This window comes from Saccostrea echinata, unplaced genomic scaffold (genome assembly GCF_033153115.1).
Source record: "Saccostrea echinata isolate AGI-Se365-2 ecotype Australia unplaced genomic scaffold, CSIRO_AGI_Sech_v1 ptg000056l, whole genome shotgun sequence".
NCBI lineage: Eukaryota > Metazoa > Mollusca > Bivalvia > Ostreida > Ostreidae > Saccostrea > Saccostrea echinata.
Genome location: NW_026889805.1, coordinates 5097957 through 5122372, shown reverse-complemented (window position 1 = coordinate 5122372; position 24416 = coordinate 5097957). Strand labels below are relative to the sequence as shown.

Below are 24416 nucleotides of genomic sequence, written 5' to 3'. Positions count from 1 at the left end.
CTTTTTGATCATCATCATCATACAGCTATGTAAAGGAGTCGCTAAGTATGTCAGAGGGAAGTGGGATATGAGTACATATGTACGTTCGTTTCCGAATACATGTAACTAACTAAGGAAGTTTTACAATTTATGCAGACTTCATAAAATTTAATTTTTCTACTCTCTTCTTTATAATTACTTTGAATTGGGCCCTTGCTTCTAATGTATGAGAACGAATATTGGATTTCAGACGTCTTTGTTATATTTAAAAAGTTGCGGATTTCTCAGTAACTGGATTGTTTAAATCTCATAATCAACCGATACTTTTGTTTCCATCAAAAGATTTGTTGATTTTTGTAACACCGCTAGTGATTTGGATGAATTTTTTAAATCCAACTTGAGCTGAACAATGGCGCGCTGAAGTCATTCAATACCTTTCCATTATCCGCGATATCCCTTTTTACCTTGTATATACTAATCACTGATCCGTGACCGCAGCCGATCTTTCATGCGTCATAATAAGTAAATAAAAGCCCACCTACTAACGATTAACTCATACGGTATAAAGACAAAGACTTTTAATCGTGGGATAAATAAATTGTTCTAATTTCTGCATTTACAACGAAAATCAAAACGCTTTAAATGTGAACACGCTAGCCGCGTGACCTGTCTGATAGCGAGTTAGTCAATGGTTTGCCGACCGAGGCTGTTCCCCCTGATAAGTTACAATGGATTAGCCCTAAGTAGAAAAAGCGTATCATAAAACAACTTATTTCGACACATTTAGGATCATTTGCACTTGATTGGAAAGGGGAAGTGAGGTAGATTTGTTTATTGATGAGATGTCCAAAGATGTGATCGGAACTGTTTCCGGGAATAGAGACAACACACCACGCACATTGTTTTTGTTCTGTGATCGGCGCACGGATCTGTGATTTCAATATAATGGGAGACATTGCATAGCGTTCTGATGCTGCGAATGTTTATGAGACAAACTTGTCTCAGTTTATCCCAAGTTTGGAAAGGATAGCATGGGTGATTTTCCTTCTTCTAAAAAACGAGATGTTTTTAATCGGCTAAGACGTCGTTTTGAAGAATACAGACGCCATCACAACACTTCCAATACCTATTACGACAATACAATTAATAATATTTACGAGCATCAATCGCTCGAGACTCTGAGCCATCGGCAAAGGTGGCTGGACTCTAAAGCAAAGAAAGCGTCCAAGCAATCCAAGGCCAACCGGGAGTCAGCGGGGAGTCAGACAAATCTAATTGTAAGTATGTGCATATTTCACAGGTACAAGGGATTGTCCGAAGATAAGGAAAGATGTGTCCTGAGGCATTAGGCCTACACACGGTCATTAAGTTACACCGAGGTCAGTAGTGTGTTCAGTGTATAGGCTTCACCCCCCAGAAAAAAATATATACTTCAGCAGAAGACGGAAGTGATTAATTTCAAGAATATGCACACACCATTGTTTGTTTTAGTGTAACTGTTATCGAGAACAGCGTTTACCCTGCCTTGGAATGGGTCCTACGGCTAATGACAGTTTCTCAGATCCGCACCCGGCTCCAGCCACAAGTGTAAGCAGTGGTTTAAAAGTCAGAAATTGATCAGTAACATTTATTTGGGTCTGTTTAGGCAGCGGTTTGTTTGTCCAGTTTTAATTGACAAGGGTCACTCAGTGAATTTGTAATATTAAAGTAATTTTAACTAGTTTGAACAAGTGCTTGCGGAAATCACACTTTAAAATTTGTTGGATTTTTTTCTTCAATTAGGGGTTTCTCAGTGCAAGAACTCCGGAGACATTTCAAACACTCAAATTATAATTGACCTAAATCTTGAGATATTAATTAATTGATGTCATTTAATCAGACCCTTTGTTTTCTTGAATGCTTAAGGGTAATTTAATTAGCATACACCAGGTTTTGTAATGTAAAATCATCTTTTGTACCCAGAACTATTGTGTATTGCTTGTAAAGCGTATAGCATGTATACCAATTACATTTGGTGGATGTTTGACAATTTATGAGAGCATTGTCTGGTAGAGACAATAGGGCTGGATAGAAGAGCCTACTGATTCTGTGTGAATAAAGGTACAGCAGTGTAATGATAAGGCATAGAGAGAAACTTCCCACAATCTATAGTCAGGTCATAGTGCACGTTATTGCTCTAAAAAAAGTTTCAATTGGTACAATAACCATTTTAAAGGTAATTTTAAGGGAAATTAAAAAAAGAAATACATGCACAGCATGATAATCAGAAAATGGACTACCATTTGTTTTTTTTTTGCTGAATTTATATGTTGTGCAATTGTTCTTATTTTTATTAATTTAAGAAAAACTACATTGATAAATGATAAAATTATTCAGTTTAATAGAGTTGTTGGAAAGAGCTAAGTACACTTTGTGCATAAAATGGTCTTGTCTATAAACCAATTAATCAACTGTCACCCTCTGTCCAATTTAAAACATTAATATAAAGAAGAGACGTATGCTTTCATAAACTGCAAAAATTTCCTTGTCCCCTAATCCCCTAATTAAAACTTGTTTAATAAATTCAATATTTTTTTTTCATCAATATATATATATATATATATATATATATATATATATATATATATATATATATATATATATATATATATATATATATACTTTATATATATTTTTTTTTACTTCCAACCACTGCTCCAAAAAAGTATATATATATATATATATATATATATATATATATATATATATATATATATATATATATATATATACTTTTTTGGAGCAGTGGTTGGAAGTAAAAAAAAAAAAAAGTACTAAATATTTGCCATTTTGGAATTGATAATGATGCAATGTATGGTGTCATAATACATTTAAAACAAACCCCCCACCCCCCAAATAAAAAATTGCACAATTTTTAATAGATTTTTTTGTCGCCATGATTTCAATTGATATATAAGAATTTTTGCACTAAAATTTCACAGTTTTCATTTTTCTCAATTTTACAGAGTCTTCAAATAAGGCCTTCAGTGAGCCTTGCTTTTTACAGAAAGAAGTAGTTTAAAAGATCCCTTTTCGAAGCACAGAAAAATATTTCACAATTAATATTTGTTAAAACAGTAAAAAAAAAAAATCATTATTATAACACATTTGAGATTTGACTAACAACTATATGCATCTGTAAAGCAACATATGTCTAATACCAGGCCATCGGTAAAAATTTTTTGTTTTGATGTACTCTGACTTACATTTTAGAAGGAGGGTAGGTATGTAGCTAATTTTCTTTTTGTAATTATCTAAATATTGTTAATAGTCATAAAAGCTAAAGACTTTGAAATTTATTTATGTTTCATTATACACCAGAGATGTAGACATATTTAATAATTACTGCTTTTAAAACTTTCAATCATAAAAAGTTTCTTATAGAGAAATGATAAATCATGATTCAGACAATCTGTATTTCCCTGGAACCCCCCCCCCCCCCAAAAAAAAAATAGAATAAAATTTAAACTACTGAAGAAATGATCGGGTAGAGGCATTTTTGATTGGTCAGTCTAACTACATAAAACAAATCATTTTTTATTCTTGGCCCCATTTATGCTATACTTAAGGGAAAAGTGAAATTATTGAAATAAAAACATGGCAGTTTTTCTTTAGAGGTATACTTATATTCAAATTTGAATAAAAAGTATGAAGCCGTGATCTACAATTCAGCCATGCTTTTGAAAACAGAGAAACAAGTTGGGTTTATCATTTTGGCAAAATAAACAAGATAAACGGCACAAGCAGCTCAGGATTTTAATTGCTAAGATAAACTTAGTTGTCTTCAATATCATATCACCAATTAAGAGTGTAGAGCAGTGAGCTGCTTTCTTCCTCAGCATGTTTGGTTTTGATGACCTCTGCTTGCTTATCAGGTATAACTATGTGGCCAGTGATTGCACAAAGGCTCACAAACAAGTCAGAATGTTCCCCAGACCAAATGATTTTTTCCTCAAGAGAAAAAAAATAATGCAAAATTTAGTTTATTGCCCTAAAACAAAATTCTAAAATGATTAAATATGACAGTTTATGTAAAGTAAAATTCATCATAGAATATAACTGGATAAATTAAGAAGTTTGTTGCTTGTTCTATACTTTACTTTGGTTTGTTTTGAAAATATACATGTCTGCTGTATTGTATTTGTTTCCATTAGCATGCAGTCATTGTCTAATTTCCCATTGATGCATGTTTGATTCTTCAAACCATGTCATTTTATGAGGGAAGCCAAAAGAAAACAAGGAATTTGCTAAACCAATTTATTCTCACTTAGTATGATGCTAACCTGATCAAAATGCTGAGTAAGAATTTCTAATCAAAGTGTGCCAAACATATTTCTACCAGTTTTCTCTTTTTATTTTAATTTTCAGATTCACTAGACAATTTTATCAAACTTGGTAAATAGTATCCATGTGCAAAAGAAACCTATATGAAGGACTACACTCCTTCTCAAGGCAGAGACAAGTAAAATAAGGGAAGTTAAGATGAAGTCAATTTAAACATCAACTTCTTTAGAATGTCAGGGATAGAAATAAGTGGTTTTTGAGAGCTTCCTTGTGAGATGTAGATCTAATTTAGTTTAAAAAAAGAACAGCCCACAGAATGATGATCAGCCTCAGTAAGGTGAAGGTATTGCAGAATCAATATGGGTAAAGTTTGAAATAGTCATCAAAATATCTAACTGTAGTTAAGATTTAACTCTTCTACAAATGCCCAGAATGAGTATGCAAAAAGGTCTCAAGATATACATTCAGTTTCATCTTAAACAGGGGACAGAATCTTCCAAAGAACATTTCTTGGCTACAAGATATGATTTGCTAAATAAAAGCAAATGTATATTTGTCTATATGGAAAATATACTGAACAGTCTTTGAAAGAACCTCATTTCTGGAAATTGTCAAATTCAAGTATGCTCATATGAAGGGCCACACTTTCTTCCAAGGGGAGATAATTAAGAAATAGTAAAAATTGGGTGGGGTCATTTAAAAATCTTCTTCTTAAGAACCACTGGGCCAGAAAAAATGAAACTTATGTGAGAGCTTCCTGACACAGAATATACTCAAGTTTGTTCAATTCATGAACCCTGGGGTAGGATGGGGCTATGAAGGGCGATCAAAGTTTTACATAGGAATATACAGTTGAACTTTGCTATCTCGAATACTGATATCTTGAATACCATGGATATGTTGAAGTTATTTGGTAGTTCAAGATAACAAGGTTTGACTGTATAGGAAAAAGAATCTGCTTATTTAAAGAACAAGAAGGGCCATAGCTACTCAGGTGAGTGTTGTGGTCTGTGGGCCTCTTGTTTATTTTAATATTGATATTTGTGCATTTTTTGTTAGTTTTCTCATAAATGTATACTTCAAAGACCCTCTTTACTCTGCATGCATAGTGTTATCTACCCTTAGATTTAAAATAAATTGAATTGAAATCAAATTTGTATCTCAATTTGTAATCAATTCAGCATAAATTTTATTTAATTAAACACTTTATTTGCATGTATTTTCCCATTTAAACATCAGTAGGGATTTCTGTTCATCAATACTTTGTTGTACTTGAACATTTTTCGGATTTTTTCCTGAGGAATGGTAACTTTTGTTGAAAATAAAATAGAAAAACTCCAGATTTACACCTTTATATAATTTTTTTTTCAACATCCATATTTTATTTTTAAATTAGTGTACAGAAAGTCAAAGTAGTTAAGAAGTTAAAAAATACGATACAATGTCTATCAGTAATAGGTATAATCCCTCAAGTTTTACTGGTATTTGGTTGAAAATTTGAAATATTTCAATTTTATTTTTTTAATATAAATCTTGATGTAAATATCTTATTGTTTTTATTGAGCAACTTAATTAAAATATGCAATATGTATGACGCCTGTTTTTGTGTGAAAGTGGTGAAGTCATGATAAGAAGAATCCCCTATGTTTTGTGGTTGGATATGATTTTTTATCCAACTCGTGTGTTTTCTATCTCTTCGCAAGGCTCGGGGATAGAAAACACACTAGTTGGATAAAAATAATATCCAACCACAAACCATGGGAGATCCTATATTTATAAAAACACCTGTTTCAGGAGATTGAGTTAATCTGGTATTCAAAGTGCTTCAATTCGAGGTGCAATGCACAGGAATTCTGTTGCTAACATGTACCTCATCCGATGGGTTTCACCTGAACAAAGGTGCATACACGATGCAGGACCACTAAATGCAGTGCAAGATGGAAAGTTTGTTGTTGGAGAACAAGTGACACACGATATATTAGCCGATTTCACACTCGATAGTTGACCCACAATTTCCTAGACTTGATATTATTGATAAATATGGAGCAGATATATATAATTACATGTATATATACAGACAATGCACTTGCCTTCTCATTTTTATACATGTAAGCGAGGAATCCTACGTTTCAAGTCTAGATATCTGGGCTGATATATTCAAATGATTTGTGCTAGATGTTGCGACTTAGACTAAAAAAAATTTCTTGAAATACTTAACGAATATGACATAAATCAAAATGCATCTTTGACAATGTTGTCAGGATAGCATGTGAACAATTTCTATGACCTACTTTTATGAAGATAATAGTCCGTTTCCTCTCCTCACGATAAGTTATTTAAATATTATTCAAATATATGTATATTTAAGAGTAAGGCAATAAATTATTGTATAAAAAAGATTATTAAATCAATTGAATTGCAGAACCCTAAGTATAGAACTGTGCTACTTTGTTAAATATATGTATAGATGCACAAATGTATCACCGCTAGTGGCTGTATTTTATATAATGTGTCTTTTCTGTTATATAGCCTCGCTTGAAGAGAAGATTAGACGTAAACCAAGGCGACGGATCGACGACAGACGGCGCTGACACAGAGGGATCATCGGCAAAGCAGGCGAACAACGGTACCACAAGCGAAATCAACTTTTCTGTGCGGATCGAACAGCAGGATAACAACGTAAAACTTGACGTACACGCTACCGTCGGCTCCAAAGGAGAATCTAGTGTCGAAACTACCGCTAATGTCAAATGCGAACAAAAACAAAGCCCCGACGACTGTAGCAATGAAAACGGGAACCTCAGTCCGTCAGATAATATAAGTATTAACGACGAAGACATTGACTTTATTTTGAGGTCCATGGTGGAAAATAACCAGGACGAGAATTTGTTGGAGGAGATTAACAAATTTGAGAAAATTTGTCAAAGTAAATTTTCGGATGACAGTAATAACAGTAATGACACAAAAATGTATCCCTTAATGAAGTCTCCGGGACTTCCCAACAAGATTGAATCCAACTCGCCGATTTTCAATGGCAACCCGAAGTATCCAGTTAACTCGCCGCACCTACAGAACTTTAATAGAGCACCTTCGACAAGCATGGCAGAAGGCACACTGCCGGCTGCAGAGACATTGAAACAGTTAGCAGCCAACCATCAAAATCAAAGCACGGGCACGGGCCCCTTCCCACCATATCCTGGCCACCAGATTTCTCCTGATACTGGCCAATTTCCACCAAATTCCGGATATCCTCCAAATTATGACCCACCTACCCCTTCTCATTACAATCCAAACCAAGGACCGTATATGAATAATATGCATGGGCATGTGCCGTTTAACCAGTCAAAATCGGAGGCAGGTTTAACATATAATGGTACCAAGCCACTCACTCATTATCAGCCAAGTGTTCCCGTTTCTGTGCAACAAACGCAACCCCAGTCGTCGTTGCAACAACTTCAAAATCAAGTCCAATCACATTTCAGCCAATCTCCACAAATGGAAATCACCCAGACACAGCATGTGCAAGTAACAGACGGGGCCAGCCGAATGCAAATGTCTCAGACCCAACAGGTCCATATGAGACAGCCACCGCAGCAGATGTCGATATCGCAGCAGCAGTCATTCAGTGTGCCGGGAGCTAACATGGGACCAAACAGTCAAAACTCTCAATACATGAATGAACAAATGAAAATGCAGATGATGCAAGAGAAAATGCGTCGCGATCGACAAGCAAAAGCTCGTTCACTATTAGAAAGTCAAAGGCAGCAGCAGCAACAGTATATGAATCGTCCCCCACCAGAATACAAAATGCAGCAATCCGCACCTGAAGGGTATCCAGGGGCAGAAATGGGCCCCAATCCACTTCAGACCATGCAGAACATGGTCAACCAAACCAGTACTTTGCCATCTGCACAGTACAGTCATATCAAATCTGAAAGTGCTAGTGTACAAATGCCAAATGGTATGATGCAGTCACACCAGGTAACTGCAATGCAGCAAAGAGTTGGTAGTGGACACATGCCTGATATGCCACAAGGCAATCAACCTTATCCGATCCAGCGACAACAGTCGTATCCAGGTGCCCATCCACATCCGCTACGTCCTCAGAGGCATCCGCCCGAGTCGACGTTCACAAGTTCTATCATGCGTAATCAACGACCACCAAACGTCAACGTAGGTCCAGATGGCCTAAATATCTCCCAGCCCCGCAGTGAGTGGCCAAGACCAATGTTGAATCAACAAATGTCCAGACAACCAATGTCGTCTGGCATGCCGCAAATGAGTGCGCAGGTTGGAATGATGCAATATCAATATGCAAATCAAAATGGTATGGGAGGGTCTAGTATGCCAGGTATGCAGGGACCACCAGCACGGCCCATGCAAATGGGTTCTATGCAATCACAACCTATGATGCCGCAATCTCACCCAATGATGATGCATCAAAGCATGCAAATGTCACAGAGAATGGCAATGCGAGCGGGACATATGGACTCGACTAATCAAATACCAAATGGATCAAATCATGAGGACATTATAAACCTACTAGACAGTGCTGGACCTAATAACAATCCGGAACTTTTGGATACAATGACTGTACAAAATTCGGATCCCAGTAATGATGCCGCGTGGCTGGACGAGATTCTTGGCGGGAAATGATTGTCAGAAGACAAGCGTTGATTTATCGAGATAATTGAAGATGCATCGATTTCCTCTTTAGATATGAAATTGAAATGATTCTAGATGCAGCTTGATGCAAGTGATATTTACATAATCGATACGATGAAACAGAGATTGTGCGGCGCTCTGTCCTGCAGTGTTAAGCACTGTAATGATTTTGAATGACATCAATATTTGTGATGATGGGATATTGGACCAGTAGTCAGACAGGAGTCTCTGCACCCCAAGGTTTCCGGCGCTTCCTAACTCTGTGAAGGAAATGTCGAGTGTATTTTTAACTCAAGTGCTTGTATTCATTAGATCTGTTACTTGTTTTCATTTTTTAAAAAAAATCTACCTCCAGGACTATGACCATTTCTGTATCGAAAACAACTTCGTTATTTTATTTTATCTTTTTATTAGTTATGCATTTTTAGAAATTTCCGATGAGCCGAATGTCCCCAAAATGTAAATTACACATTTAATTAAGGTTTTGTTTGGAAATAATTGAACGGATCAGTATTGATTGTTTTGCATTGATTTCTGTTTTCATCCTTTCTTCGAGTTTTGTTGTGACCTTTCCCATGATTCTAGTGTAATAATATTATTATGATATATGTTACGTTGGTTAAATCGAACCTAGTAGTTGTAGCGTTTAGCTTTTCTTTCTCTACATTATATAGTTAGTATTGCATGTTGCCATTATTTTGTTTACCCCTTTCGTTGACCTCGCGACATATGGCAAGAAAACTTAAAAACGGCGGGCACTTGTCCCACCCGTTTTCAAGCGAGTAACATCGTAAAAACCGGACTAATTGAAGTATGTGTGACAGTGAGAAATTGAAATGAGATATTTAAGCGTTAAGCAATGGGGAACACATTGACCAAATAGCTTTCTATTTATTGTCTTTCTCCATTATGAGCCTAACGCTGAAGGCGCCGAATCTCGGCCCTTTTGAAAAGAGATAACGGGAGCTATAGTCTCTTCTCGCATCATTTTGTATTAGCATTTCAGTCGATGGTCGACAGTTGAAATTTATTGCAATTAATTTATTCCCCGAGATTTGCTGAATATTCTTGACACATTCACATTTAATTAAAGAATTCTCGAGCGACTTGACATCACACATGACATCGAGACAAATCAAAAATGTATTTTTTTTTTTTTTTTTACATTTGATGTTTTATTGTCTTCTAATCTGACAAAAATCAAGTTGTATTATGTAAGGTATTTTTCATATCGATTGTTTACAATGTTTTTATTGAATAAATCTATTTTAAAATTAGACATAGGTATTGCATTACTTATTCAAGACCAATCGGTATCAAATACAATATTAGAACAGTCGACGATAGATAAATTTTTAATTGTACCATTTTATCATTTAAAAAATGACAATTTGCCACCAGTTTATTCAAAATGAACTTCATCATTAAATTAAGTAAAATACACCTTGGAACAATGAAAGAGTGTCTTCTAAAGGTTACTGAATGTTCGGTAGCACCTTTATGATTGTGAAAGGCAGCTCATTAAGTGGCAAGATTAAAAAAAAAGATACTAAGAGGCAGATGCACGGCATTATGAAAATATTTCATCTCTTTTTTCTAGAGATGTTTTTTTTTTCTGTAACATAGACGCTAACTCGTGACGAACACGTGACTACCCTATAGGAAAGGGAACTTGGCATTGCTCTTATCTTACTGTTTGTTGATAAACGGTAACGCTGAATTCGACAGACCTCTTTCACCGATGTTATCACGAAATCTTCTAATCTGTAAAAAAAAATTCAAATGTTAGTGTAATTGATATAGCAAGTATGGAATAGGAAGCGATAGTTCTGTCCATCAAGCGTTAAAGTTAGGTCCGTGTACTTTCCCTCTTAGAAAGCGAATTCATTCAATACCGTGGTTCAAGAAATTGAAATGAACTTGGCAATTTGTAAAAGGAAACGCAGGTGAATACACCGGATTTTCCAACAATAATTTTACACATAAACGATTTCACATTATTGAGGACATTGCTGTCAGTCGCTTTGTAACGAATTTTGCTGTATAAGGGTGTCGATGCTTTCCTTTGCCTGGCATTCAAAAGGGGAATCATACTAATAGTTACACGGATAGAATTTATATGCTGAACGGAGAGCATTGCAAATAAATTTTTACGTGATAAAAAAACAATTCTGTATTTCTACAACATCAAGTATTGTACAAAAGTTCACACTTAATTAATCTAGAATACATATATATTGATTGTATTAATGGAGACAATGTTTTTATATGTCTTAAAAATGGATAGCTTTTGATTGGTTGATTTTCCGACGAGAATATGTCCTTTGGAAATAGCTCTATATCTATATAATAACATTTCCGTCGCTGCAGTGGCTGCCATATACTTAACAGTGGTAGTTAGAGAACCCGTGACTCTTTCTAATCAGTGACCTTTCAATTGTAAAGTACTTGTTCCGAGTGGAAACCAGATCTGGTCAACGGTTGAATAATGGGTCAGACGTGTTGATCGTATTCAGTGTTGATCTAAAACGGCAAAATTTCGGATTCACCTTGCGGGAATTTTAGTTTATATTTCGCACTGAAGAAACGTTGTTATATTTGCGTACATGTACATAATCAGTCACAACTATCAATTAAAATATTGGAAACCTTTGACATTTATAGTGGCCTTATAAAGTCTTCGGGCTACACGAGATAATACTGAACAACCTTAATTAATGAGAGGATTTACCACGGCGTGGTATATTATAACGGTTATGTCCATAAAATAATGTTCAAAATTATTTTTAAACGGAAATGTAACCTTTTAAAGTGATAATTATTGATGATTTCATGCGTTTCTGAAAACTTTTTAAAAAAATAAATCAAATGCCATCATTGCATCAAAGCCTCGGAATAGAGAAAACAGAATCTGATAGAAGCTGTCGGCTTTGAGACAGCTTTGTGCAATAGACCTTAGCATTGTTTCAATCTTAGATGGCCTTACCAAGACTAAACTGCACATGTCAGAAAGAATGAAAATATGACAAACAAACAAGCGAACAAAAACGATTGTAAAACACGTCTTCATTGTTTGAATGTTCATTTATAAAACTATGGTCTTCTCTCTTCTTTCAGTAAATGACCATACATGTAGAAATGTATACTTATTTGTTCTTCAATCTCTTTGAATTCATGCAATTATATATATTTATATATTTTTTAAAAAATCTATACCGAGAAAAGCCTAGGACATACTTGCTTTGTCATTCATTTAAAAAAAAAACACACACACAAACAATCATATAGTATCTTATTTTACTTTTAGCTGATTAGCGTCAAATGCTGAAAGATCGAAATTTGTCCGTTGTCTTTCGGCGTTGTCGTTAGCGTAGACATATCACACGTTTGTCTTTTGTAAAATTTCAATCAAACTTGGATCAGAGTATCCAATTTAAGTTTGTTTATAGAAAAATAAAGGGTCATGCCCCCCTTCCAAGGGGAGACAAATAAGAAAAGGGTGGAGCCATTTGAAAAAAGCTTGGCCAGAGCCACTGGATCAGAAAATGTCCTACTTCTGTGAGCGTTTTCTGACATAGAGTGTATTCAAGTTTGTTAAAAATGGCCCTCACGGGTAGGGCCACAAAGGATTCAAAGTTTTACATAGGAATATATACGAAAAAATCTTTGAAAAATCTCTTCAAAAGATCAGGAGGGCCATGGCTAGTCAAAGTAATTTGCAAGCATCGCCCGATATTGTATAGTTTAGTTCGATCGTTCAAATCATGACCCCAGGGGTAGGGTGGGGAAACAATAGATCAAAGGTTTAGATTGGAATATGAAGGAAATTTTTTAAAAAAAAAAATCATTTCAGAAGTAACAGAGTCTTTCTAATTTGCAAACATCTGCAAACTATGTTTTTGACTTAGGACTAGGGCGGGGCAAAAATCAGAATAAAGAATCTTTTTTTTAGCTCACCTGAGCTGAAAGCTCAAGTGAGCTTTTCTGATCACCCGTTGTCCGTCGTCCGTCCGTCTGTCCGTCCGTCCGTCTGTAAACTTTTCACATTTTCAACTTCTTCTCAAGAACCACTGGGCCAATTTTAACCAAATTTGGTACAAAACATCCTTGAGTAAAGGGGAGTTTAAATTGTTAAAATAAAGGGCCAAACCCCCTTACAAAGGGAGATAATCAAGAAAAGACAAAAATAGGGTGGGGTCATTAAAAAATCTTCTTCTCAAGAACCACTGGGCCAGAAAAGCTGAAACTTAAGTGGAAGTATCCTGGGGTAGTGTAGATTCTAAATTGATAAAATCATGACCCCCGGGGGAAGGGCGGGGCCACAAAAAGGAATTCAAGTTTTACATTGAAATATGTAGAAAAAATCTTTAAAAATCTTCTTCTCAAGAACCACTGGGCTAGAAAAGCTGAAACTTATGTGGAAGCATGCTGGGGTAGTGTAGATTCTAAATTGTTAAAATCATGACCCCCCGGGGAAGGGTGGGGCCACAATAGGGAATCCAAGTTTTACATTGAAATACATAGAAATTTTTTTAAAAAAATCTTCTTCTCAAGAACAATTGGGCCAGAAAAGCTGAAACTTATGTGGAAGCATCCTTGGGTAGTGTAGATTCTAAATTGTTAAAATCATGACCCCCAGGGGAAGGGCGGGGCCACTTTAGTAAAACTAAGTTTTACATTGAAATACTAAGAAAAAATCTTTAAAAATCTTCTTCTCAAGAACCACTGGGCCAGAAAAGCTGAAACTTACGTGGAAGCATGCTGGGGTAGTGTAGATTCTAAATTGTTAAAATCATGACCCCCCGGGGAAGGGCGGGGCCACAATAGGGAATCCAAGTTTTACATTGAAATATGTAGAAAAAATCTTTAAAAATCTTCTTCTCAAGAACCACTGGGCCAGAAAAGCTGAAACTTATGTGGAAGCATGCTGGGGTAGTGTAGATTCTAAATTGTTAAAATCATGACCCCCGGGGGAAGGGTGGGGCCACAATAGGGAATCCAAGTTTTACATTGAAATACATAGAAATTTTTTTTAAAAATCTTCTTCTCAAGAACCATTGGGCCAGAAAAGCTGAAACTTTTGTGGAAGCATCCTTGGGTAGTGTATATTCTAAATTGTTAAAATCATGACCCCCGGGGAAGGGCGGGGCCACGTTAGTAAAACTAAGTTTTACATTGAAATACTAAGAAAAAGTCTTTAAAAATCTTCTTCTCAAGAACCACCTGGCCAGAAAAGCTGAAACTTTTGTGGAAGCATGCTGGGGTAGTGTAGATTTTAAATTGTCAAAATCATGACCCCTAGGGGAAGGGCGGGGCCACAATGGGGAATCCAAGTTTTACATTGAAATATGTAGAAAAAATCTTTAAAAATCTTCTTCTCAAGAACCATTGGGCCAGAAAAGCTGAAACTTACGTGGAAGCATCCTTGGGTAGTGTAGATTCTAAATTGTTAAAATCATGACCCGTGGGGGCAGGGCGCGGCCACAATAGGGAATCCAATTTTATATTGAAATATATAGAAAAAAAATCTTTTTCTCAAGAACCACTTGGTCAGGAAAGCTAAGACTTTTGTAGAAGCATCCTGGGGCAGCGTAAATTCTAAACTATTCAAATCTTGACCCCTGGGGATAGGGCGGGGCCACAATAGGGAATCCAAGTTTTTCATTGAAATATATAGGAAAAATCTTTAAAATTTTTCTCCTCAAGAACCTCTTGGCCAGTAAAGCTGAAACTTATATGGAAACATCCTGGGGTAGTGTAGATTTTAAATTGTTAAAATCATGACCCCCATGGGTAGGGCGGGGCCACAATAGGTATTACAAAAAGATCGTCTTGTGAAGAACAGCAGGGCCAAAGTTATTCAGGTGAGCGTTGTGGCCCATGGGCCTCTTGTTTTTTTTTTTTGTTTTTTGTTTTTTTTTTTTTTAATCTTCTTATCATACGGTTTGATCTGTGAAATTTGCGAAGGAAATAAAAAAAAAGTCATCACTCCAATATTAAGACAACTCATTGTTTTAAACATAGATTTCTTATATTCCGTTACATGATTTCTGTAGTTTAGAACCCTTTTCCTGGCTGCATCACGCTTAATTTTCTTCTCAGTCTTCTTTGAGGCTTTATAATTAACATAAGTGCAACATGAGCTATTTTTATGTCAGAAACATGTGTTTTTATTGGGTGGCTGCTGTATGGAACATACGGTTTCAAAGATCAATGCAAGCTACGGGATTTGTGTCCATTCTAGTTTGTGGAACTAGAATGGACACAAATCCCGTGGCTTTCGACGATGGGACTCGCATCCAATCCCGGGAAACTGTGGACCAGCTTTAAAATAAGGATACAGCATATTTCCATACCACAATAATTACCAATAGTTAAATAAGTAAAACCCCTAATTTATATCAATGTCATGAGGAATGTGTATCTCAGATATTCAAAAGGGTCCCCTCTCCAACGAGGTCTTATATAGTGTAACTAAAAGTGTCACCTCCCGGAATAACCACTCGAGGTATACACGAAACTGTTGCCCGTTGCCGAAAGTAAAAAAAAAAAAGGTTTATTCATTTTTTTTAATTTCAAGTGGTAAAGGGAAGTTAATATACCATTGTAAAATGCCGATGTTTCGTACAATATTAGTAGGAATGGGGAAAGGAAGCAGGGGTGCAAGCACAAATGCGATGCAAGACGAAAATTACTGTACTTGACAATCAAGATGCAATCTATTGGATGAATTAGATCTGTCTTCTTCCTTTTTGCAACACGAACACAAGTATCAAGTGTGCATTTTAGATTTTATTGCGCATTTAAGGCCCACTAATTGCAGTGATACCTTACATGGCAGCAAAAAATGATACAATATGTGTGGAGATGAGCGAAAATATTTTCTTGCTGAATTTAATACAACACGACTGACTTCACCTAAAAGATGTTATCACCTCTCTTCCTAACAAAGGGGGGCTTTGTAAGGGAGGTGGCGCGCGTGTAAGTTACCGGCAACTGGGGTGGTGACTGTCTCCTATGGTTTAGTGCTCCCTACAGCGGTGGCACTTCTATAGTAGGTGGAGCACCAGGGTCAGTCATTTTTGTTGCTGCATAAGCTCATTCATAAATTTACCTCTGTTGTGCAGGTGTGAAGAATTTTGCATGTGATACACAATACCTTCTTGTACCAGGGTTGACAAATAGAATTATATTTTCATTACTTGATTTTGTAAGAGATCACTTAAAACTACGGGAATTTCATTCAATCTTTGTGATGAATTTAAGTTGTCTATATTTCAGAAATTTTGTTATCAAGATTAAGAAAGAAAACAAAACACAAATTCACGTGCCTTGTTGTAAATATCTAGTACCCACAATTCCCATCGTCCATGACGTCACTGGTCCGTTTAACTTCTGGTTTAGTGTATTGATTGACTTTTTAAAATGTCTTTGTATAAACCTTCTTTTGAGCCGCTTTTGCTTTGGATTTAAATCTGTTGTTTACTTAATTGCCTCTTGCAAAAATTTACTTTCTTAAATCGATATTCAAGTCTTATTTGACGATTGATCTATGTGTATTCGGTTTACATTGTACATGAATACGATAAGATTTGCGTGGATAGAAAAATTAAATAAAAAGCGCCCTTTGTTATGCGCGGAATCCAATAGGAAAAATCAATTAATTTAAACTTCCATGCTTCGTTGTGATGAAAATAAACACGAAATTTGAAATCGCAAAAAAACCTAACATGATGCCCACCACGAAAGTCAAACGATGGTGTATTAGGTTACACACGAGTTTATAGAAAACACGTTGCTTTGACTGTTGTTACGATAAATAGCATCTCGTTCACAGGTAACGGTAGATCTTTATAGGCCAACCACCAACAGTACCTTAACCTAACGGTCATCAGGAAAAAAATGTGCCGGTCGTCACTTCCACCTATAAATCACCACTTTTGGATAATTTTGTTGGATTTTAGCAGGAATTGACGCAAGTCTGACAGATTGAAATTGGAGGATAATACTAATCATCATAGCTTTATAGTATTTTCAACTGGAAAAGTACTCAATAGCCTTAAAAGATTAAAAGAAAGAAACGTCATTTTTCTAAATCCTAAATTTCATGTATCATTAGTTTTTTTTATTTATTTATTATCATTTTTTAAAATACATTCTTTTGAAGAAAATGACCAATACGTCAACTAGTGGACATTGGCGATTTAATGTCCTGCATAGAGACAGTCCTTTCTGAGATTGAGCGATTCGTCTGATTACTTTGACCGAAAGAGCTTAACCAAACTGAACTCTCATCGATTTACCGATAATTAGTCCTGACGATTAATTCTTACTTTCTGTTCTGTTGAATTATTTACCACCTCAGTCAATAACATTTCACTGCATCCTCTTAGAACTTTTTCATTGATAAAGCATATTATTACACAAACAGATGGAGGAAATTGCCTTCTCTCAGTAAAACTATTGATTTCAAAATTTGAGCAATACGTATCTTTTTTATGATTGTGTATTTATGAAAATAAATTAAAAAGAATAAGCAGTTTAATTCGAGAAGGTTCTGTTTTTGTAAGTCAAAGGAATCTTTGCTTCTTGCTTGACGTCACGTAGGCTATAGCTCTACCCAAACGGGAAAAAAACGTGAAAAATCCTGTACATTCACACTTAAGAATGTAATTTTTGTGGAAAACTTTCAATATTTCTGCTATGGCGGTATATAGACATTGACATTCATACTGTACAACAGCAAAAACAACGCTTAGAAATAATTTGTTCTGTGTGCTAACGCCAGAGGTATTGTTACCTGATGCTAATGGTTTTAGTCACGAAAGTTTACCTATCATACAAAAATACCTGTACCGTTTATTAATATGTCTTTTGATCTTTGAAACGCCTGTTAAATACGGTTGGAGGTGTGAGTCAACGCCAAGATATTCAAGCCAACTTCAATTACTTGAAGACAAGAACCACGATATTTGTTTAAAGTCTCTGTAAGAAAATATTTTCAATGTAGGATAAGATTGAATGTTTGAAAATGATTAATAAAATATATTGCCTTTTAAGGTTGTATAGAATTATTGTGTCTACACGGAGGAAAATGATTCTCAGATTTAAAATCTTAATTCTACATGACCATCACATTTCTAATTTAAAAGAAGAAAACTACAAACATGTATCGACAACCAGATTTGTTATTTCATTTCCACAGAAAAAATGTATTTTTGGGCCGCTGTTGATATCGTTAGAAAAATATAAATACCATAGGGTTTCTAAAAAGAATTCATATTTGCCAATTTTTCAAGAAAGTAAATAATATCAAGGACCTACTTTTTAGGCATAAGTATTTTTGCAAGTTTAATAGTAAACCAGATAAATCACTATTTCCCTTCTTTGATTAAAAAGTGAGTTTTTCTGTAGGAGGATGCATATAATCTGTAATGGTTCGATGTTTTCATGCCAGAAGGCCATTTTAGATTTGTTCACTTTCTAAGGATGAAATTCTTTAAAATCACATCTCAGTGTTAAATACTTTAAACATTTTGAGTCAACCAAAGTGAGTTCGATCTACCCTACCTATACTGGATTCCTAAACTTCATAAATATCTTTACAAACAAAGATACGTTGCCGGGTCCAGCAAATGCACTTCCAAGCCCCTATCTTTACTCTTTACCAAAATATTAACGGCTGTAAAGAAGAAGCTTCAGACGCAGTTGTGCTACAGCATAATCTACAAGTGGTGTAAGTCAGATGTGGATTCTCAAAAACTCCAAAGAACTTTCAGCAAAAAATTATTAACTTTTTCTTTAGTCAATAACATCAAATCATGCGATTTTTCTACACTTTAATACAACCATTCCACACGATAAATTAAAAACTTAGCTTTTGATATCATAGACAACTACTTCTTCAATAAAAAATGGAACTCAAAAATTGTAGTATCTTGTAATTGGTCATCAACAAAATTACAAATCACTCTGATTCTAAAAACAAGTACTCTGAAGTTGTTAATAAAAGGAAGCTGGAGCTCCTCATTGACAAAATCTATGTAGTCTTCGGAGACCAGGTCTTCCAAGAAACTAGCTGTTCGAATTGTGATGGGCACTAATTGTGCTCCTGTATTAGCCGACTTGTTTTTATATTCCTATGAAGCAGAATTTATTCAAACACTTCTGCAGGAGAAGAAAAAAAAACACTTGCTGTGGCTTTCATTTCGACATTCAGATATATCGACGACGTTTTATCAATTAACAGTAGTTACTTCCATTTACATGTAGACTCGATATATCCCAGTGAACTTGAAATAAAAGAAACCATAGAGACTGCCACATCTAATTCATATTTGGATTTTTACTGATTATAGACGATAAGGCTTATCTAACAACTAAATTGTATGACAAACGACATGACTTCAGTTTTTCTATCGTCAACTTTTCTTATTTATGTAATAATATCCCTTTATCACCTGCATATGGTGTTTACATCTCCCATCTTATTCGATAGAGCATGCTCTGAGTACGATCAATTTTTAAACCAAGACAAGCTACTACTGACAGATAAGTTGATGTTACAGGAATTTCAACAACCTTTTAAAATCAGCATTTGGTAAATTTTATGGTCGTTATAATGACCTTAATTGTTAACAAATATAACCTGTCATTGGGTTGCATTTTTGCAGACGTATTTTCATACCAATTGTTAGGTCTTTATTTCATACTAAATTTGACTACAGAATTTTCCGTCCACCTGATCAATAGGGTAACGGCGGGTGTGACGTGTCAGCAGGGGGTCTGTGTTTTATGTCCTACTCACAGATTTATATTGTTTGTAGATTTTTTTTTTTTTTTTTTTTTTGAGATCGATCACTGTTCTTTATCTTAACCTTTTTCATTTATCCGAATTTTACTTCTTTGGGAATTTCGAGGAAATACTAATAAAAGGATATAGCTTAATCTAAGCCACATACTACTGTAGTGTATATACACTAAATGAACATAAATCTATAACGATATCCTATGATTCCGTGATTGGAAAGTGGTCAGTATTATAATATCTTAGTTTCTTGATTGGATAGCAGTCAACATTACAATATCCTATGGTTTCTTGATGGATATCTGTCAACATTTAAATTTTTTCTTCCTTTTCTATTCTTGATAACATATTTATATTTTTTTAGACCAAATTCAGAAGACAAATACATGCGTATCAACGCTATCGATGTTATTTACATAAACTTTAATTTCAGAGCACCACAGGTAAGAACTAGCTATTTCCAGGTTTAGCACAATCTCAAAAGACTGGGCCATGACAAAAATCAGACCTAGAAAACTATTTCCAGTCACTGGATTTTTCCCCCACATTTTTCAGTATCGAACAGCATACATGTATATGTGTTCCTTGGTAAACTTCCTTAGCAAATGCGGGTAATTAGCACTCGCATAAAAATACATAGTTTACACTTTAATAAACTCTCAACTAAATCACTATTACATGTAAAACTCACACGGATGGTTAAAGAGTTTAAGCTGTGCTTATCAAATAGAAAAAATCCGAAGAAAAGATGTAAAGTACAAATTATAGCTCAAAGTTTGTACATGGTCCTAAAACATCACTACAGTTTGAAACAGTGTGCTTTGCGGTATTTATTAATTTTTGTATGTATATTTTTATATGAAAACTCACATCTTTCTTAACTGTAGTGGTTTGTTGTAAAAATATATGTGAATGACTATACAGTTAGTTAAAAAAATAATAATGTGTACCTTTTTTTAAACAACTCTTAATCATTCCAATAGTAGAAAAAGAACGAAGTTATTTTTTTAATTTAAAGTTTTTAATTATTGATGCTTCATAATTTATAGAATCTCTTCTACTAGTCACATGCAATTTTTCACAAGAATTCAAGACACTGCATTGTGTATTTTTCATTTAATGCCATGCTCCATGTGTTTTCTTCTTTCCAATATAAGTAACATATACATCAGAGGAAATCTCTGGTGCATTGATTAGCTGCTCGAGGAAAAAGTTGATAAATATGTCTGGAAGACGATCGAAGACTTAGGAGGCCCTAAACGTGGACATCACTCAAAGGAAACAACATATCTACTAAGGTTCTCTTCGTTCCTCAGTCAATACCATGGCCTGGTCAGTGATTGCTGGAACCGCCAGAAAACTCTCTCTAGGACACACCATGTCCGTGTGAACGGTTCTGGTGGGGGCAGCTAGAAATTAATATCATGACAGTTCATTTGTTCTTCTATCTTTTCTCTATACGTTCAAATTAACACCGTCTTGATTGCATCGGGTTATCCCTGCAGAAAGCTGAGGTTCTTGTTCTTTTTTTTATTATTATTTTTAAGTCGTTTGACTCTACGCTCGAATAATAAAGAAGCAGATAAAAAACAACAATAAGAAAATATTTAACTCATGTTTCCTTTGCAGAAAGCCATTGCAAAGATATAATTCATAGAATTAAAAAAAATGTACAAATATTGTTTTACTAAAAATATGAAATAAAAAGTTAAGAATATGATTCATTATTTTTGTAGGAGGAACTTGAAAACACAATGACTTTAGCTATATAGTTATGATGAATCTGTCAGTCTCCCCCGGGCTGGGGCTTGTCGTTACATAACGACCAGTTTCTGACTTTTGTAGAAGTAAAATAAATGACAATTGGCGACCCAACAGTGACTCGGTCTTTCTTCTTTACACCTTGTGTCAAAGCGGCGACGCTCAAAGCCAAATTAGAAACACTTCACATTTTTTGTTTATTAGTAAGTTTAAAAAAAGGACAGACACAAATAAGACAATGATCCTTTCATATGTCGTTGTTCAGATAAAATGAATGACACGTCTTCTCACTACCGCCTGCCTGATAACGGTTTTCTCTGAAAAGCTTACATTTTAAGGCATAGGCAAAACATTATAGAGGCCTGTAGGAAGTAATTTCAATGGGGGGGGGGGGGGAGGGGGTGCACAGCCATACATTTTTAGTGGGGGGGGGGGGGCTATCAACTACCAAAATTCCTTGACAAGCAAAAAAAAAAAACCAAACAAACAAACAAAACAAAGCAAAACAAACAAACAAAAAACAAAAAAAGAAAACAAAAGAAAAAAACAGAACAAAAACAAAAATCTCATCAGACGTTTTTATTGAGGGGACAAAAGCATATAGTAGCTATGTTTTCTATAATAACCTACATGTATATATCGGCAAAATTATTGGGGGACACAGCTCCTCACCCCCCCCACCCCACCCCACCCGTGCCCCCGTTCCTATAGCCATGTTATAAGATAATATTAAGACCTAGTGAAATATTTTGTAAAAACTCATTTAGTATAAAATTGTTGAAAACATAAGTATTATAAATCAACATTTGCTAACGAAAGATACATCGACTTGATCTACCTATACCAATGTATCCGGGATTTTTTCAAGAGATCTATACTTTGAATGTGAGTGCATGATCGACAAATAATGTTCAAAATTCTAGAATCTCTAATCTCTGAAGAAGTCAAATTGTTATTTATTCATTATCATTAGTATATAATTGCTGTTACTATGGTGTTTTACGAATTGTTTTGCCTTTAATGAAGATCCGAATTTTTGCAGTCTTTAAGAGTATGGTCAAATAAACTGTTAGCATCGACAACGTTTGAATAGCTCTCTGACTTCCATTATTTTGATTTACTGAGAAATTTTTGGATGATTTAAAAAAAAAAACACTTGCTGTGGCCTTCAATTCGACATTTCGGTATATCAATTAACAATAGTTACTTCCATTCATATACCGACTCGATATATCCCAGTGAGCTTGAAATAAAAGATACCACAGAGTCTGACATATCTGTTTCATATTTAGATATTTTACTAGAAAAAGACGTTAATGGTAACCTAGCAACAAAACTTTATGATAAACGTGATGACTGCAACTTTTCAATCGTTAAGTTCCCTTACTTAAGTAGCAATATTCCATTATCACGTGCGTATGGGGTTTATGTCTCTCAGTTGATTCGATACGCAAGAACATGCTCTACGTATTAACAATTTCTAAAACGAGGCAAGATATTGAAAAACAAGTTGATGAAGCAAGGATATCAACAGTCTTGTTTAAAGACATCATTTCGCAAGTTTTATGGTCGATATACAACCTATCATTGAGTCAAATACTGACTGACGTTTTTCATACTAGTTGTTAGGCCATTATTTATACACTGAACTGTCTACGGATTTTTCTGGGTTTTTTTATCATGACAAGGAGCACACGGCGGATGTGACCGGTCGGCAGGGGATGCTCACTCCTCCATGGGACTTGATCTCACCTAAAAAATTTGAGGTCCGTGTTTGCTCTGCTCCAAATTTGTATTGTTTCATTGGACTTTTCGAGATTGAATACTGTTCGTTATCTTCATATTTCATTTAAGAAATAAAACGGGATGTGTAATGTTAGTGGGAAATAATCACGTGACACAGTGAGTAGTTAATATTCTGCATCATGAAATGTAAAGAAAAGGAACAGTAATTATATACAAAAATCCACAGGTGCTTATGGACAGGACCCCCCCGCCCTTCCCCCAAATATATTCCTCGGGTCCAAGGATATTTTTTTGGTCCTCTTTCATAAATTATTCTTCTAGCACATATTTCCAATGTATTCCATACGGAAATTCCAAAAAGTAATGAAGAATAAACGTTTTATTTAAAAAAAAAAAGCATAACCACAGCATTATAATTTTTTTAAATACTGTATAAAGGGTTGTTTTCGCCCCTTTTATTTTCACCCTGACACAATGGCATACAATTTTGCCCCGTTTTGAATTCACCCAGACACAACTAGGTTTAAAAGATGATGCTGTTTTCTTTTAATTCGCCCCATTTTGAATTGGCCTTCTTGGAAAGAGGGCGGAAGTGGAAGTATTCGGGGGAGGGGGGGGGGAGGTATCCTACAAGCACCTGTGAAAAAATCCAATGAAACAATACAAATTGTGAGTAAAGCAATTACGGACCTCTGGAAATAAAAGAGATGTGATCAGGTGCCATGGAGGAGTAAGCATTCCCTATCGACTGGTCACACCCGCCGTGTGTCCTTTGTCATGATCGGGAAAAAAAAGGAGAAATTCGAAGACAATTTAGTATGAAAATAATGGCCTAACAATTTGTATGAAAGTTGTCTGTCAGCATTCGACCTAACGACAGATAGTATTTGCAAACAAGGTCATTGTATCGACCATAAAGTTGTTGATAAATGTTGACTTTAAACGAGATCGTAGATATCCTTCTTTCATCAACTTATTTGTCAGTAGTCTGCCTTGTTTTAGAAAAGTTTAGTCATCACATATATATCATAAAGTGTAGTTGTTAGTTTGCCATCAATGTTTTTCTCTCGTAAAATATCCAAATAGGAAGCAGATTTGTCAGACTCCGTTTTGTCATCATCATTCTATACACTGC

General features: G+C 35.2%; 1 protein-coding gene across 1 annotated transcript; it reads left to right on the top strand.

The window, feature by feature from the left end:
• The first annotated feature begins 235 nt into the window (after nucleotides 1–235).
• On the top strand, nucleotides 236–10244 carry LOC133173422 (mastermind-like protein 1). Its single transcript, XM_061308404.1, is given in 3 exon segments — nucleotides 236–1256; nucleotides 6832–8787; nucleotides 8789–10244. Coding segments are annotated over 3 exon segments (2253 nt in total). The 5' UTR covers nucleotides 236–1010; the 3' UTR covers nucleotides 8840–10244.
• Nucleotides 10245–24416: the final 14172 nt, after the last annotated feature.